The sequence below is a fragment of the Stegodyphus dumicola genome, chromosome 9 (genome assembly GCF_044657685.1).
Source record: "Stegodyphus dumicola isolate Sdum_Otavi_A_Nest chromosome 9, ASM4465768v1".
NCBI classification, from domain to species: domain Eukaryota; kingdom Metazoa; phylum Arthropoda; class Arachnida; order Araneae; family Eresidae; genus Stegodyphus; species Stegodyphus dumicola.
The window spans coordinates 75,624,088-75,639,167 of NC_140776.1; the positions used below are offsets into that span (position 1 = coordinate 75,624,088).

Here is a 15,080-nt window from a genome sequence, read left to right on the forward strand (position 1 = left end):
AACTCTTATTAGATTCAGTAAATGAGAATACATTCTTAAGGAAAATCTGGAATAATACTAGTATTTTAAATCATTGCATCTTTAAAATTCAGTGCAAAGTCCGATGCATGTTTGAAATCAGAACGCAGTTTCGAAAATAAGTACTGAAGCAAAATTCATGAAGAATAATTAGAAGGCTATCAAGTTCCTGTGTCTGTTGATCAGAAGGTAATCCAAATTTATGGAAAACTACCGGCATAATCTTCAAGATTCTAATATTCTAGTTCACACAGTTAGGGCTTACACTTTTTTCTGTGTTTCCGACATGCTTGCGAAAACTTACTTCTGAACAAAGTTTCTTTTTCTGTAGTCCTCAATAAGTCTGTTATAGGCATGAATAAACATAAATGGATGTATGACGACATACGAAACTTAAGAAACAACAAAACTTTTAACTACAATAAAAAGTATAATTGTTTAGATGTAATAAACTATATGTATATACAGGATAGTAATAAAAAAACTTCTTCGATGTATGAACCCTAACGGCTATCCACTCTACCAGCCTAAATGAAATTTTCGATATTGTCATTTGAGATTGTAATGATTTAAAACAATAAAGCTGTTATCGTGAAAAAATTGCGAAATTTTCGGACGGCAGCACCATTTTTTCCTTGCACTAACTGATCAGTGCATTTAAAAAACATAAGTGGTGTTAGAATACACGTACGGCGAAAGCTGGCCGAGTAAAACATTTGCAAAAAAGAACATTGTAAAGAACCAATGCATACAAAAGAAGAGAGGGAAAAAACTTTTATTCGAAACGCAAGTTTTCAACTTGTACGACGTTTTAGGGTAGAGTCAGCTCCACTAACTGTGCAGTTCGTGGCCACTAACGACACCACAAAAATTGATTTCTGGTTCTGGACTTATTTGAAATCTAAGGTGTACACGTCAAATCCAGGAGGTTTGTCAGAATTGAAGAATGCCATAAAACGCGAAGTTATATAGATTCCTCCTGCAATGTTACTTCCACCATTGTTGCCAAAAATTTACGGAATGCAAAGCGTTATCTTCTTTGAAAGCATTTTGAAAACCTGTAATTCCAACAAAAGTTTTTCTCGCTCTCCTTTTTTGTGTTGTCATTGGTTCTTTGCAAATGTTTTACGCTGGCAGCTTTCGTCATGTCGTTCACATGTTCGTTTCACATGTAGCTTTCCAACGCTATGTATAGTTTTTTTTTTTCAAGAGGCTGATCAATTTTAATAATAAAGTGTTGCCGTTGGCATATTTTGAAATTTTTTGACTGTAACTGTATTGTTTGATATATATAATATTGAAAGTGCACCATAGTGATGAAGAAAACTAATGTAATAATAACTAATACAAAATGTTCAAACATTTCCCAGGAGGGCTTACGTTACTTTGGTTGCTGTAAAACAAAAGAATCGTTATCAAAAAGTTAATAAAAACAAAAATTGGTTTTCAGGGATGTCAGCAGACAAGCAAGGTTAGAGGCTCTTTCCACCGCTTGGGTTGAATGACAATAATTGACTTAGAGTAGTAAGAGAAACGAAGCCACAAAGGGAGTAGGGAAAATTTGCATTTAAGGAGACTATGTGTTAGTGACGACATCAGTGATGTCCCGTAAGAGAAAACCTTGTAGTATAGTATTAATCTTGTGATTACCTAGAACGCTGATAGTGAGGTATGTCGAAGTTTGCACTTCATATGCATATTTCGAAAAAGGTAGTCGATAAATTATTCTGATTACTTTATCCCTAATTTTCTGAGTTCCATTTTCAACAACTGTAAATGAATTTGCTTGGATGTATCACAAGACCTCTATCAAAATATCCCGAAAATATTTAAGAGAATTTATATTTGAGAAGTCAGTAAGCTAATCCATTCCAGTTATATCTTCACTTCCCAACAGTATACCAATACTCGCAATATATTAGGTTTGTTGCATTATCATTTCTAAAAACAGAATCGAGATCAGTGGTGCCTCGGAACAAATGCATAAGGAGTGGGATTATCCTTCGACGGTAACTACCACTGGCTGCAGTACCAGCTTCTTCCAGATGCATCTCTACTCATCTATTCAGCATAATGCTTCACAAGATGAGAACAACTCGACTGCCATTTCGAACTGTTTAGAAAATATTAATGGGGTGATGTGCCTGCCTCGCACTAGATTAGCTGACTTTTAGAATCATCACTGAGGCTGAATTTGTTCTCATAAGTTAACAGTGCAGTGACTTACTCCATTGATCAGTTATCCAACCCTTATATTCTTTGCTCTACTAGTGGCGCTGACGGGCAGACGTTAAAAGACCACAATAATCTACTTATAGCCATCAGGACCCGTAAACCGCTATATCTAGCTTCCGATGCCTAGTACCAGTTTTAGTCTATATCGATATAAAGATATCATTGTACAGTGTTCATGGGACGTTGGCTATTCTCCTGAAATTGTTCCTTTCCTCTGGCTTCCCCATTGTACTTCGGATGTTATCATTTAAATGTTTCCTAAAGACGATTTTTTCGCTTGCAAATTGGAATGAAATTCGCAGAGCGGTCTCGATCGCTGTTACGAATTCTGGAAACAATACCCAAACTACAGTTTCTATTATTTACTAGCCGCTTGCGTGGCCATCCATCTTAAAGTTATTATTAAAAAGAGGGAAAAAATGCACACACCATGTCCACATACTTACCCTGGCTATAAATACTTACCCTAGCTTTATTTACGGTACCGTTCGACGCAGCCATATTCTTTGAAGTACCATAATGTTTTAAACAACACAGATTCATGTTTTTGTGTTGTCAAATTTAAAAAAATTTTAAAGAAAGAAAAAAAAACTGGAAGGTTTCAGATTTTAAATTACGCCCAAAGGGGCGTTTTTTAACGTTTTATGTGTTACCTTTATTTATTAAATATCATGTTCTTCGCACTTAAACCATAAATTTCAGTTCAATAACAATGTCGCAAAATAATTTTAAAATGAGCATATCTTTAGAATTTCCGATACACAGTTCCGCGCGCTGGAGATAAAAAGGCTCCCCCCCCCCGCCGTAGAGTGTTGCCATTGCTCGCTTTTAAATCGTTGAGTTTGTTATTCAAAAATTCGTAATGTGAAATATGAATCGAATATGAAATCGATAATAAAACAAATTCCAAATTCTAAATGGTCTTCCACATGCCATATTCGTAGGAGGATTACGTCACTGAAAATTTGATGGCTCTATGTACCGCTGTTTTATCACAGTGCGAGAAATATACGTACATTTACGCAGATTTTTCATTATTTAATTTCTTCAATTATAATGCAGGATTCTAACATTTGGTGGCAACAGTTTGAAAAGTGAAACGGGCATTTGTAATGATTCAACGCAAAATCGCAAAACGAAAACAATAGTCCTTCAGAGACAAAGCCCCTTTGGACTAATAATTTTGAATAAAAAAGCGGAATTTAATTTTTTCAACGTTCAACTGGTCTCCGTACTTATATTTAAGAAATTTTGTACTCGTGAAAAACAAAACGCAAAAAGTTCTACTCCTGTGCTACAAAAATTAACCAAGATAATTGGTATTAAAGACATGGGTCTTTAATATCAATTATCTTGGTTTTTGGATCATGGGTGGTACGCAAAGTGAAGAGCGAAATGTATGAATGTGTACTTAACTAAAAATAAAATATTAAATAAAAAATCAACTAAAATAGTTTAGATAAAGGTTCAGATGCTAGGAGATTTACTAACGAGCATTTCTATGCAGAGTATTGTGAAAAGTGTAGTTCAATGTAATTTTTTCAAATGGGGAAATCTTATTCACAATAATTAATTCACTTAATAAATTTGAAAGAAAAATGAAATATCTTATGCTCTATTGAACGACAACAAACGGCCGCGTGAAAGATAAAAATATTTTAATTCTGGTAGTGGCAAAATATTTCCTTTAAATCGCTGAGTTTGTAGATTAAATTCGAAAGAAAAATATATTTCGTTTTGTAGAGTGGCAACACACTCCTTTCATACCGGAGGTTTTAGTTAAAAGTTTCTTAAATTCCTCGTTATTTAATAGTAGATATTAAACTAAATGGCTTCAATTATAGCTTTACGATTTCAAAAATTGGCTTCTCAGCAGTTGTTTTTTCTGAAGATCTATGGTTAAGAAATCGTTATAAGCTTTCCTGTTTAATTTTTAGGTTTAAATTTATTTCTTTGAAATTGGAATATTGTAAGGTTTCAAAATCGATTCTTAAACCGCGATAACTATTTCCTTGAACAGACTTTGTCTAGTTAAAATTCAATTTCTTTTTCGTCGACTGTAAAGGAATAATTTTCTAGTATGAAATCCCATCGTTAAAATAATTTACAATTCACATTAATTACATCCTACGCTTGATACTAAAAATAATTATAAAATAATTTTTCTATTTGCAGGGTGGTCACGAATACGTCAGAGCTGTTGCTGATTATGTCACACGCGAAGCTACTCTCCTGAGTTTCAAAGAGAATGATATCATTCGAGTGGTTAAGAACAGAAATTTGCATTTGGATAAAGGTAAGTCAATCTAACCTTCATTAGAGTATTTCTTCATGAAAAATCTGTAACGCAAAGTAAAAAGCATTTAAAGGTATGAAATTAAACGAAAACTCATCTTTATGCTAGAAAGGCCAAATGAATCTTTAGACCTTACGATGAATTTTAATAATTTATTGCTTAAAATACTGTAGAAAAACATTTGTTGTAATAAAATATCTAACAAGTTATATTTCTATGTTGAAATAAGCGGAAATCGCTGCAGACTCCTTCCAGTCAGCAAACTTCAGTCTGCAAACTGTTTTAGACAAGGCAAGAACTCAGAATGCTCTTAAACTCTCGACTAAAGAGACTCTTGGCGCTAGCAAGCTCCCCACGTAAAGAGGATTTTTACTTACAACAAATTTTTGTATGCCTTTAAATATCATTGTTAATGGGATTTCTCATAGATTTATATTAAATGCATTTTAGTTCTGTATGCAGTAGGTAATACGCAACGAACACCAGTTATTACATGGAGTCGCATCATCAAAGCAACCTACAGCGGTCACCTCATGCTGATTTTTCTGTTGCAAGTGTGTAAGTAGGAGGGGGGGGGATTAGGTGAAAGTTGTAGGCTGTATTTTAGTTTTCTTCCTAATATAATTTTTAAACGTATTTTTAGTGGGAACTAGGCTTTTAAATTTAGTGGGAAGTAATTTATGGCTTTATGCTTTGTATTTAATAAAATTTTGATAGAGCTTTAGTTCACTTTTCTTATTACAAATGTTAGTATACACTTATTAAAATTTAAAAGCGTTTATTTTTTCCCAGTTGTTTTAACTTAAAAGACTCTTCATAACTATTTCACCATAATTTTTAAAAGTGATCAAGAATAAACTTAAAACCGTTAAGATATAATTATTAAAAGTTTTGGGAAAAACAATGTAATTTTATTTATTTATTTATTTATTTATTTCGCACAAAGCGCATTAGCCCAGAAGGGCTATTAATTTCAATTTGGCATTTTGCACTGAAAACTTTAAATATCGGTTCACTTTTCAAACTGTTGCCATACAGCTCTGTTATATATTTAAAGAAATATATTTGTTATTATACTTAAAGAAATTAAATAATCAAGAATCTGCATAAATCTACATATGTTTCTCGTATTGTGATAAAACAGCGGTACATAGAGCCACCAAATTTTGAATAACGTAACTGAATATGGGGATCTAGAAGCCCAAATTTGAAATTTCTTTTATTAGCTACTTCATATTTTGTAAATCTTTAACGAATTTTTGATTAACAAACTCAACGATTTCAAAGCGAGCAATGATAACACTGTGCGGGAGGAAGAAAAAAAAAATTATCTCCAACGCGCGAGACTCTGTATTGGAAATTCTGAAGGTATGCTCATTTTAAAATTATTTTGCGATATTGCCGTTGAATTGAATTTTATGGTTTAAGTGCGAAGAACATGATATTTAATAAATAATGGTAATACACAAAACGTTAAAAAACGCCTCTGCGAGCCTAATGTAAAATCTGAAAACTTTCCTTTTTTTTTTTTTTTTTTTTTTTTTTTGTCTCAAAGAAGAAGCTATTTGGAACAATAAAAAAAAGTGTCTTCTTCTGACGTATTTAATCTAATAAAAATCTTGAATATGAAGTTTTAAGTTTTTGGGATACCTGTTGTTACTCCCTCGATAACAAAGTCACTGCAGATTTATAAAATAGGGGCTACTTACCTTAATGTGCATGCTTAACTGTTTTTAAAATTAATTAATGATTTGAAAGCTTTGTGGAAAGCAGGACTCTTTACTGTTGCGACTTCAGCTATTCCATAAAGCGCGTCTAAACTAAGATCATTTTAAAAATTTCAGGTGGAATAACTCAATGTTTCAGGTTCTTTCTTTTTTAAATTAAGCTTTTATTTCTCATAAATTATTAAAATTCTTTATTTTATAAATAAAAAGAGCTTGAATTTGATTGTTTGATTGCTTCTTTCTTCATGAAATACGGAGAAAATGAGGTTAAGTTTTAATATTTTTCTAGCGTTTAAGTATACTGTTAAGATGTGTAGAATCAAAAGGTTTATGATATCGCATTGATTTTGAAATTTAAGTGTTCTTTAAAAAAAAAAAAAACCTCAAGCGATATTTCAGGGATCGCTAACTTAGAAAGTGTTAAACTCTAACAGTATTTTTAATAATTATTGATTTGCACTTTTTATCTTCAAACACAGAAATGAGTTAGTATTTTAGTGCTGCTATCTAGTGACATATGCCTGCTTCAATACGGTACAGTGGATATTAATTTTTATTTCATATTTAGGATCAGTTCGCCGCTAGACTGAGAACTCTGTAATGCTGACATATATAAAGCTAGAATTTACTTATTTTATAAAATTCAAATATATGTTTACAGATACACGAATGTACATTTCTCAAAATCTTTTACCAATAACATTGTAGTATATGTTTCCATATAATGTGGTAGAATAAAATATTAGATTTCGTTTCCTGAAGGCCGTTCATCATTCGAAATATTCGCAATTTCTTCCACATAAATAAAAGTAAAATGGATTAATCCATTCTTCCACCACAGATGATTTCTATTTATAATTTACAACAATACTTTGTACACATGCTCTTAACTCATGGATATTATTAAATATAATCCAAAAAGTTAAACACAGTTCTAAACAGACAAAATAAATACAAATTTAATTTAACTTAAGAGTATTTGTACGAAGTAGAATGGATGGTGCAAGCGGAAAATGATGAGGAAAAGAAAAGATATGGTATATTTAATTTAATTACGGCAAAGCACTTGAGGAGTACTGCCTAAGGAAAGGGACGCCTTCGTGGAGGGCTTTCTGAGGGAAACTGGTTCAGTGAAAGAAGAAAAGGAGGGATCCGACTGTTTAGATGAAAAATCTCCTTCTGTTTAAAAAAAAAAAGGCTTTCATTATTGTAATCTTCTTTTATCTCTCTCTCTTTTTTCCTTCTTTCTTTTTTTTAGTGCCACTCGACTGTGTTTGAGACTCACTGGGCCTTTGTTTCATTCAAAAGATTTGTTATCTATGTTTTAAAATGTTTCTAAAGTGAAACTTGGAACTATTATTGAAAATACTTTACTACAGCTTTTTACCACTACTTTAACCAGTGAGATATTATTACTTGAAACTTTATACCTAATGATATTTCGCTCAAATTTTGCAGATCAAAGAATTAGGTTCATTTACTTTTCGTTCCTTTTCTTTTGAAGACATTTTCTCCCCAGATTTCTTTTGCTGAAATCTGAAGTAGTTGAATTTTTTTAAAACAAATATAGTTATAATTTTTCTTTGCGAATTATTTAACTTAAAATGAATTGGATTTTGTTAAACCATGAAAAATTTTGATGAGACTTCAAGAGTAGCCTGTTCTAGCTCTTTGTTAAAACTTGCCTTATGCATTGTTCATTAGTTTTGCGAAAATTCATATAATATTAGTCTCATTATTTACTTATCAATGAAATATTTTTTGTTTCTAGCACTGGTATTTAGATATAGTATGTAAAACAATAATACAGTTTGCTTTAATATTTTATTCAAAGGGAAAAAAGTTTGCGAAATTTTACCTAAAGTTACATCGTTACCTACTAGCACAAGCACATTCTTAAATATTTTCTCTCTTAATTCATTGAAGGCTAGTAGTTTGACCCGGTTCAGTTGGAGGTGAACGGGCTGGCTGCATGAGCTTTTTTGTGCTCCCATGTGTAACATGAATAAGAGCTAGTTTCCCATAGAAAGTCTCTTCAATGGAGGCATCCTTCGTCTTAAACATATAGCCCTCGTGTGCTTTGCTGTAATTAAATAAATCAAAAAAATATATATAAAATTCTCTTTTATTTTTGCAAACTTTAATGGATTCAGAATGTTTAGAATAACCAAAATTAGTGCAGTAAAAAGGAATTAGCAAATAAAAATTAAACACTACAGAACACTTTATCTATTTTTTACAAACATTAAAGGTATATTGTATATCCGTTTCCTTCATTGAAAATGTACTTTAAATTATAACTTACTCATTTCCTTTCAACTATTACAACGCAAAGATTTTATCGAAGGGAGAAATGTTCTGCTAGTAATTAATCAAGAAAATTCTTTTCTGAATTTTTCACTAAGATAAATGTGTCATGCTGTTTTTTCAGTATAAAAAAAAGTAAAATTTAAAATAAAAAAAATTGTTGTGGTTTTACTAGAATATTTTCTTCAAGAAGTGATTAAAAATTCCTTTTAAAATTAATTAATAACCAGGTCATTTGGAAAACCCTTTTCTTCACTAAAAGTAAAGTATCCTTTTTTATAAAATAACTTCAATCGAAATTATTATTATCTAAAATCAACATACTTTTCTAGAATGTCAATGTGCTAAAAATTTTCTTCACTTTACTTTTTCATTTATTTCTTCACTTTTTCATTTTTTTTCATTCATTTCATTCATTTTCTACTGCTGTTATCAGTTTATACCTAACATTAGTTATGTTATTAAATCTCATCTAATATTATGTGATTTACATTAGCCATGATTATTTGATTTACGTCATATATTATTGACTCTGAAACTAAATGTATGCATACAAAAATAATCAAATTGAGATATAGAGGGTTACATTTGCATTTCTAAAAAATGTTGGCTATAAATGTTTCATAACTTATCATTCTGCACATATATATTTAGGAGTGAAAATTTTAAAAAATATGTTTCGTAATCGGAAGGTAACCAAGTCTTTTCATTTTCCATATGAGAGTAATTTTAGAAAAGATAACATTGATTCCAAATGCAATTTCAAACACTTAATTTTAGTTTATTTTTAAACTCAATGATATAAGAATGGTCACATTCCATTTCTGTCATGAAAAACTTTCACAGTATTTTGATTTGTTACGATAGTTATTGATTTTTTCTTGTGCAGATTTTTAGATACTCAAGATAATTTGAGGAATGTAAAAATATTTTTAAAAATTTCATTTTTCTAATTGTCAGTTATTGAACATATCCAGAAAAATTCAAAATGATAATGTACCGAATTGGTTCAAAATCTAGAAAGTTCAAGTTTTGGATTTAAAATGTGATAGCGATTGAATATTCCATTTGAACTTTTTAATAACTACATTTGTTGAAACAAGCGAATGAATCGTTCTTACAACAAACGCGGTATTTTTGTTTTCCGTACTAGAGACTTTTGTACAACAACGACAGCTCACTTTCATATGAATCACTGAGTAACATAAATTAGAAATATATAACAGCTGTATAAACAAACTATGAACGCAAGCACAGTGCGTAATGCACTAGAATGCCCACCTTGAGTTCCACAAACATGAAGTGCAGCTTTTATGAAATCCTTATTCAAGGCAATATTGATGACCTTGTGATTTTATTTGCAAATAAGGAAACATTCTTGACTGTGCGCAAATCTGCCACATAAGCTGGTTTTAATACTTTCGCATATACCTTTATTGAGGTAAGTATTGGACTGCATGTAGAAGGAACATGTTAATTAATGAACTTTAATTGGAAATAATAAGAAGTTTTTTAATGTGGTTGCTCATAGGTGTAAATATTTCTATCATAACGTTAAATAATTCCCTTTTTAAATTCTTTATGTATTTTGAGACTTTCGATATCGATTATTTTTAATTTTACCTAGAATAACGAAGTTAAGGTACACAAAAATAATACTTTGTTTTCGCTTCACCTTATGAGATAATCTTTTGCCTAGAATATGGTTTAATCGCTTAGGTTTGAATTTCATGAGAAATTGAGTGCTCATATTAAAACTAGATTTCTTCCCTCCCCAAGCTGTATTTAATAACCTAAAATTATCAATAAAATATAAGCTAATTTGCAGCAAAAAGCCAAAATTAAAAAAAAAAAAAAATTAACTATGTTATGTGAAAGTGTAGTCTTAAAATTACTTTTCCTTTGGAAGTTAGCATTTGTTTTTCAGTGAGGGACGTGTGAGTAAAAGTTAGAGTGAGCATCAGTTTGATTATTCGTAACGTGATTGCATACTTTGTTGTTGATTACCGTTTTTCATTTCTCTTCCTTGAGTTGTGGTAGTTAAAAATGAAATGTTAGAGTTCATAGTTTAGTTACATTAATTTCAAATTAAAACTCAACACTCTCATTTAATGCTTTTTAAATTATCTTCATAACATATTCTGCATTTCATATATCACTGATGATACTCAGTAAATTTTTTGTAGACTACGTTGGTGTACAAACAAATACATGGTACAAACAGATACCACAATTGATGGTCCACAAACAGTGAAAGGGGAATCTTGAGAAGAAATTCAAACACAAAATTTGTTAATTTAATTTCAGTGAAATAAATTCTGTAAGGTCTACTTTCTTTGTGTTTCAAATAACGGAAAAGAGAATTATTTTTATTTTATAACAAGCAAATTTTTGAATAAATTACTTTTTTTTTTTTTTTTGTATTGCATTTATATTATAAGCATAAAAGAGATATATATTATAAGCATAAAAGATGATGATAAAAATATATAATGTAAATTTATCATCCTCATCAAATTCACGATTTCATGTCTCATCTGCTTTGCTGAAGTTTTCAAATCTGATCGATCTTACTTATTTCAGTGCTTTACTTCCGCTATGTGAATGGCATATGGGAAATAAATAATGTCGCATATATTATTATGCTACTTTATGTTTCACCCAGGCACTGGCGAAAAAAAATCGTATTTTCAGAATTGTTATTATTATTGCTGTTACTATTTTGGTGCAAATACATTAAATGGAAATAATTCTTTTGACCATCCCGCGTAACAAGTAGTTCATCGGCATGCTATTCAGATGAAAAGAAAATATGATGCAACAATCATCCGAGCCTGAGTAAAGCATTATTTCACAGCTCTTGCATCATTATTTATGCTGCTAAGAACAGCATCAGAGTCTTGCTTTTTACAGGTGTTTTTATTTTTTCCCCCTTCCTTCTCGGATTTGATGCAACATTTTGATGTGCATTAACTGTTCTGTAAATGCCACTCCCTTTTCTATCCCCAAGAATCCGTGTACTGTTTCCTAACATTACAACAATGTTTCTTCTCGCTGTCAGAGATTTCAACATCCGTTTTATTGATGACGCATATCCGGCCAAATCGTGAGGTGGCCCACACTATTAAGGTACCGTTACGGTTGTGAGCACGACATACACTGGTGATTTCCAGATAGGAATAAGGCTTCCGGAAGACATTACCTGGACGCATCGCCCTTCTAATTAGGTGCTTAAAATGACACAATGCAAGTGCAGTTTTTATACTGAAATACCTGCTGAGAAGCTTGCTGTTCTTAGAAGGCATGTTCTTTTTTGCAGATATGTGCCTCTTGCGTCTTACGTTCAACATAGAAGCTTGATCACTGTGCGGGATCAGTTAAAAATTTCTCTTAACAGTCCTTGCTATAATCATTGATAGCTGCATTGCCGTCTTCTACAGATTATCAACAAATTAAGTACATCGAAATCCTAATGTTTAAGATTCCTAAAACATTGTTATCTCCATTATGAAAAACATGGATTTCTTAAATATAATCTTCTATGCTACTCATCATTACTTAAATTAAGTGACAAACTGGTTTGTGCAAGAAGAAATAAGATTCCAAGGGCACTTCGATCACCAGCTTTAATATTCTTAGAAAACATTGAGTAAAATTTAAATAAAATTTAATCATAAAGAATTTAAACTTAAAACAATACTGATTGACAGTTTAGTTATAATATGGTATTCTGTCATTACAATGGGATATAGTTATTAAAAAATTCATAACTATCCGAACAGATAAATTGTTTTGAAAAATCATGGTTACCGAACTAAATATTATACTATGGTTTTTATTTTAATTATTGTATTTGGAGCCCTTAATTTAGGCCCACTTCAATAGTTCTAATTTCAAAGAGTGTTAGATGCATTCATAAAGGGACCTGGCACAAATTTCTAAACCTGATCCTAATCTAATATTAAATTTTTTTAAGTTATAAAGAATATTCTGTTTTGAATGCTTCAATTTCATTGTTCATTGAGTCTCTATTTTCAACCTTTTTAATTTCAGCTATAAGATATTACAGCATTAATAACAGATCACATCACAGATGAAAATGACATGAAGAAAGCAAAGCAAGAGGAAAAAATAGTCATACAAAACATGGTGGGAGAAAAAAAATGGAAAGAGAAAAAAACATCGTAGTTCTAAATGCCATGTGTAAAACATCAACGTAGAAAACAAAACAATTAAAAACTTCGCAGTTTTAAAACATCGTCATGTAAAATAACGTAGTAAAAGATAAAGCACCTACAAATCATCGCGTGATAATAGCATTGCGCAAAATTTGATAGTTAAACAATTTCAATAGAGATAAGCTCATGATGTCACTCCTTTTCCAAATCATTTTTTTACATTATATTTTCCCTGAAAAATTGTTAATACAATTTTATAAAAAAATTCATTAAGTAATTACTTTGAATAGTTAACTACGTCAAGTTAAAATTCTATTAATTGCTATATGTAGCTTTAATTTCTATATTTTTTTAGAGACTGAATGCTTAAGTTTTTCCTTCTTGCTTTTTATCAGTTTATTAAAAAATACGAAATGCAGAGATAAAATATTCTTCATTTCTTCTTGCGCTCATGAATCATTAAATGAGCATGCATTAAAATACTTAAAATCTAAAAACATATGCGATGTTATCATCATGCTTGCGATGATTCTAAGTATCTTATTTTTTATCACGATGTATATATTTATAGTCAATTTTCTGAACCTCTTTACCGGGATGTTTTGACATTGCTTTCTTTTCTCTCGCGGTGTTTTGTACGATGATGTTTTCTTCTTGCGTTGTTTTCTCTGCGACCTTTTCATAGGCGATGTTTTAAGCTGACCCTTTATAAAGTATATGCACAAAGTAGTTATACTATGCTTTTTAAGAAAAAAGCTTTATTTCTTGCAAATTTGCCTAAGATAATTCTTATTCATAAAATGGTCCTAAAGCATGTTCATTTCTTACAAATATGTCGCTTATAATTAACATTAAACATTTCAAGAGTATTTTAAATACTCATATTTGATGTTCTCTTCATTCTTTTACTAAGAATTATTTTATGATATATAGTAAATGGAAAAGGGGAAAATACCAAATAAAATTGCTAAATAATATATTTTCAAGTTTCAAACAGTATGGTTACCATCTGATAGAGGTACACCTTTTGTTTCCCTTTTTTTGGGGGGGGGATAAAGAAATTATTGTCCAGCTTGAAATTCTGAAAGATAATTTTGAAAATAAAAAAAAATAAAAAAAAAAAAGTTTCTCTTAGTTACATTAACTCGGTGAAGCCGTGAGAAACTTTGCTGTCTTTCAGAATTATATGAACGCATCGCTGGAACTTCATTTACATAATAAAAAGAGTGTTTCAAGCCGGAAAGCGACACGTTGTGTTGATCTAGTTCAAGGAGCTCACAAAAAAAGAACTACAGGTGACAAAAATATTAAAAATGGTACAATTGACTCTCTATAAAAGATTTATTAGTTCTTGAATTCTAATTAGATTATTAATTATCCATTCATTTTCTGTGAACATAGTCAGCGTTTAGTCCTATGAACATAGTCCTATGAAATGTTCAGCGTGGTCTGTTAATATTATTCTTAATTATAACAAAATAAATTTCGATGACGAAATCGACGACTGTTTTAAGAACCGTAACAAAGAAAGTCAGAAGCGACAGTACGCGTTATCAATATTCTTCGAAAATTTTGTTAGCTCTTTGGATGCAAGTGGGAAACATAGAGTTTCTAGTACCTTTGCATATAATTCGTACTTCTGTCTCGAGTTACATCATCAGAAAATGATAAAATAATCCTAGAGGAATTAAGTGAAACAGAATTAAAATAAGTGGAATTCAGTTATATAACAATAAAAGCATAATGTTTTAAATTCTAGATAAATTAGCGGGTCTTCACTAACTTTTGTTTCTTTTGAGTGAGATACTCTCGTATGTATGTAAATTAAACTTTAAGTAAAAAGTAAAATTAAATTAAAGTAAATCTAATAAAACACGCATTTATTCTCAAAATCTCACTCCGATTATCAAATACCCGAAAAAGGCCTTATATTGTTTGAATGATGAATATAATATGTAAGTGAGGCTGTATTACCGTTTCTTTCTTCAGTGATATTTAGTTTAATATCTCACTGTAACAAAATATTGTGTTAGTTTCATAATTCATTTGCATCACGTCGAGAATGTTTTAACTCTTACGCCCTCTTAGTAATAAACAGAGATCATATTTTAAAAATAACTGCGATATTTAAAATATAAAGGATTGCATTAATGATAAATATGAAACAACAGTACTTCATAATGTATGAATATTTCCAAGCAGCGCATATGTGTTACCAATAGGAGCCATTTTCTTTTGTAATATATATCTTCCAACATTGAATGTTAACATTAGTTTAAAAAATAATGTGCCTCATTTTACGCGTATACCTAAGAATCT

At 30.7% G+C, this 15,080-nt stretch overlaps 1 protein-coding gene across 1 annotated transcript in view; it reads left to right on the forward strand.

Annotated features, from left to right (window-relative positions):
- Myo10A (unconventional myosin 10A) overlaps nucleotides 1–15,080 on the forward strand; it is a 388,389-nt gene that overhangs the window by 296,093 nt on the left and 77,216 nt on the right. The window contains exon 45 of the mRNA XM_035365884.2: nucleotides 4,429–4,549. Within this exon, the coding sequence (XP_035221775.1) occupies nucleotides 4,429–4,549 (121 nt within the window). The remainder of the gene's footprint in view (nucleotides 1–4,428; nucleotides 4,550–15,080) is intronic.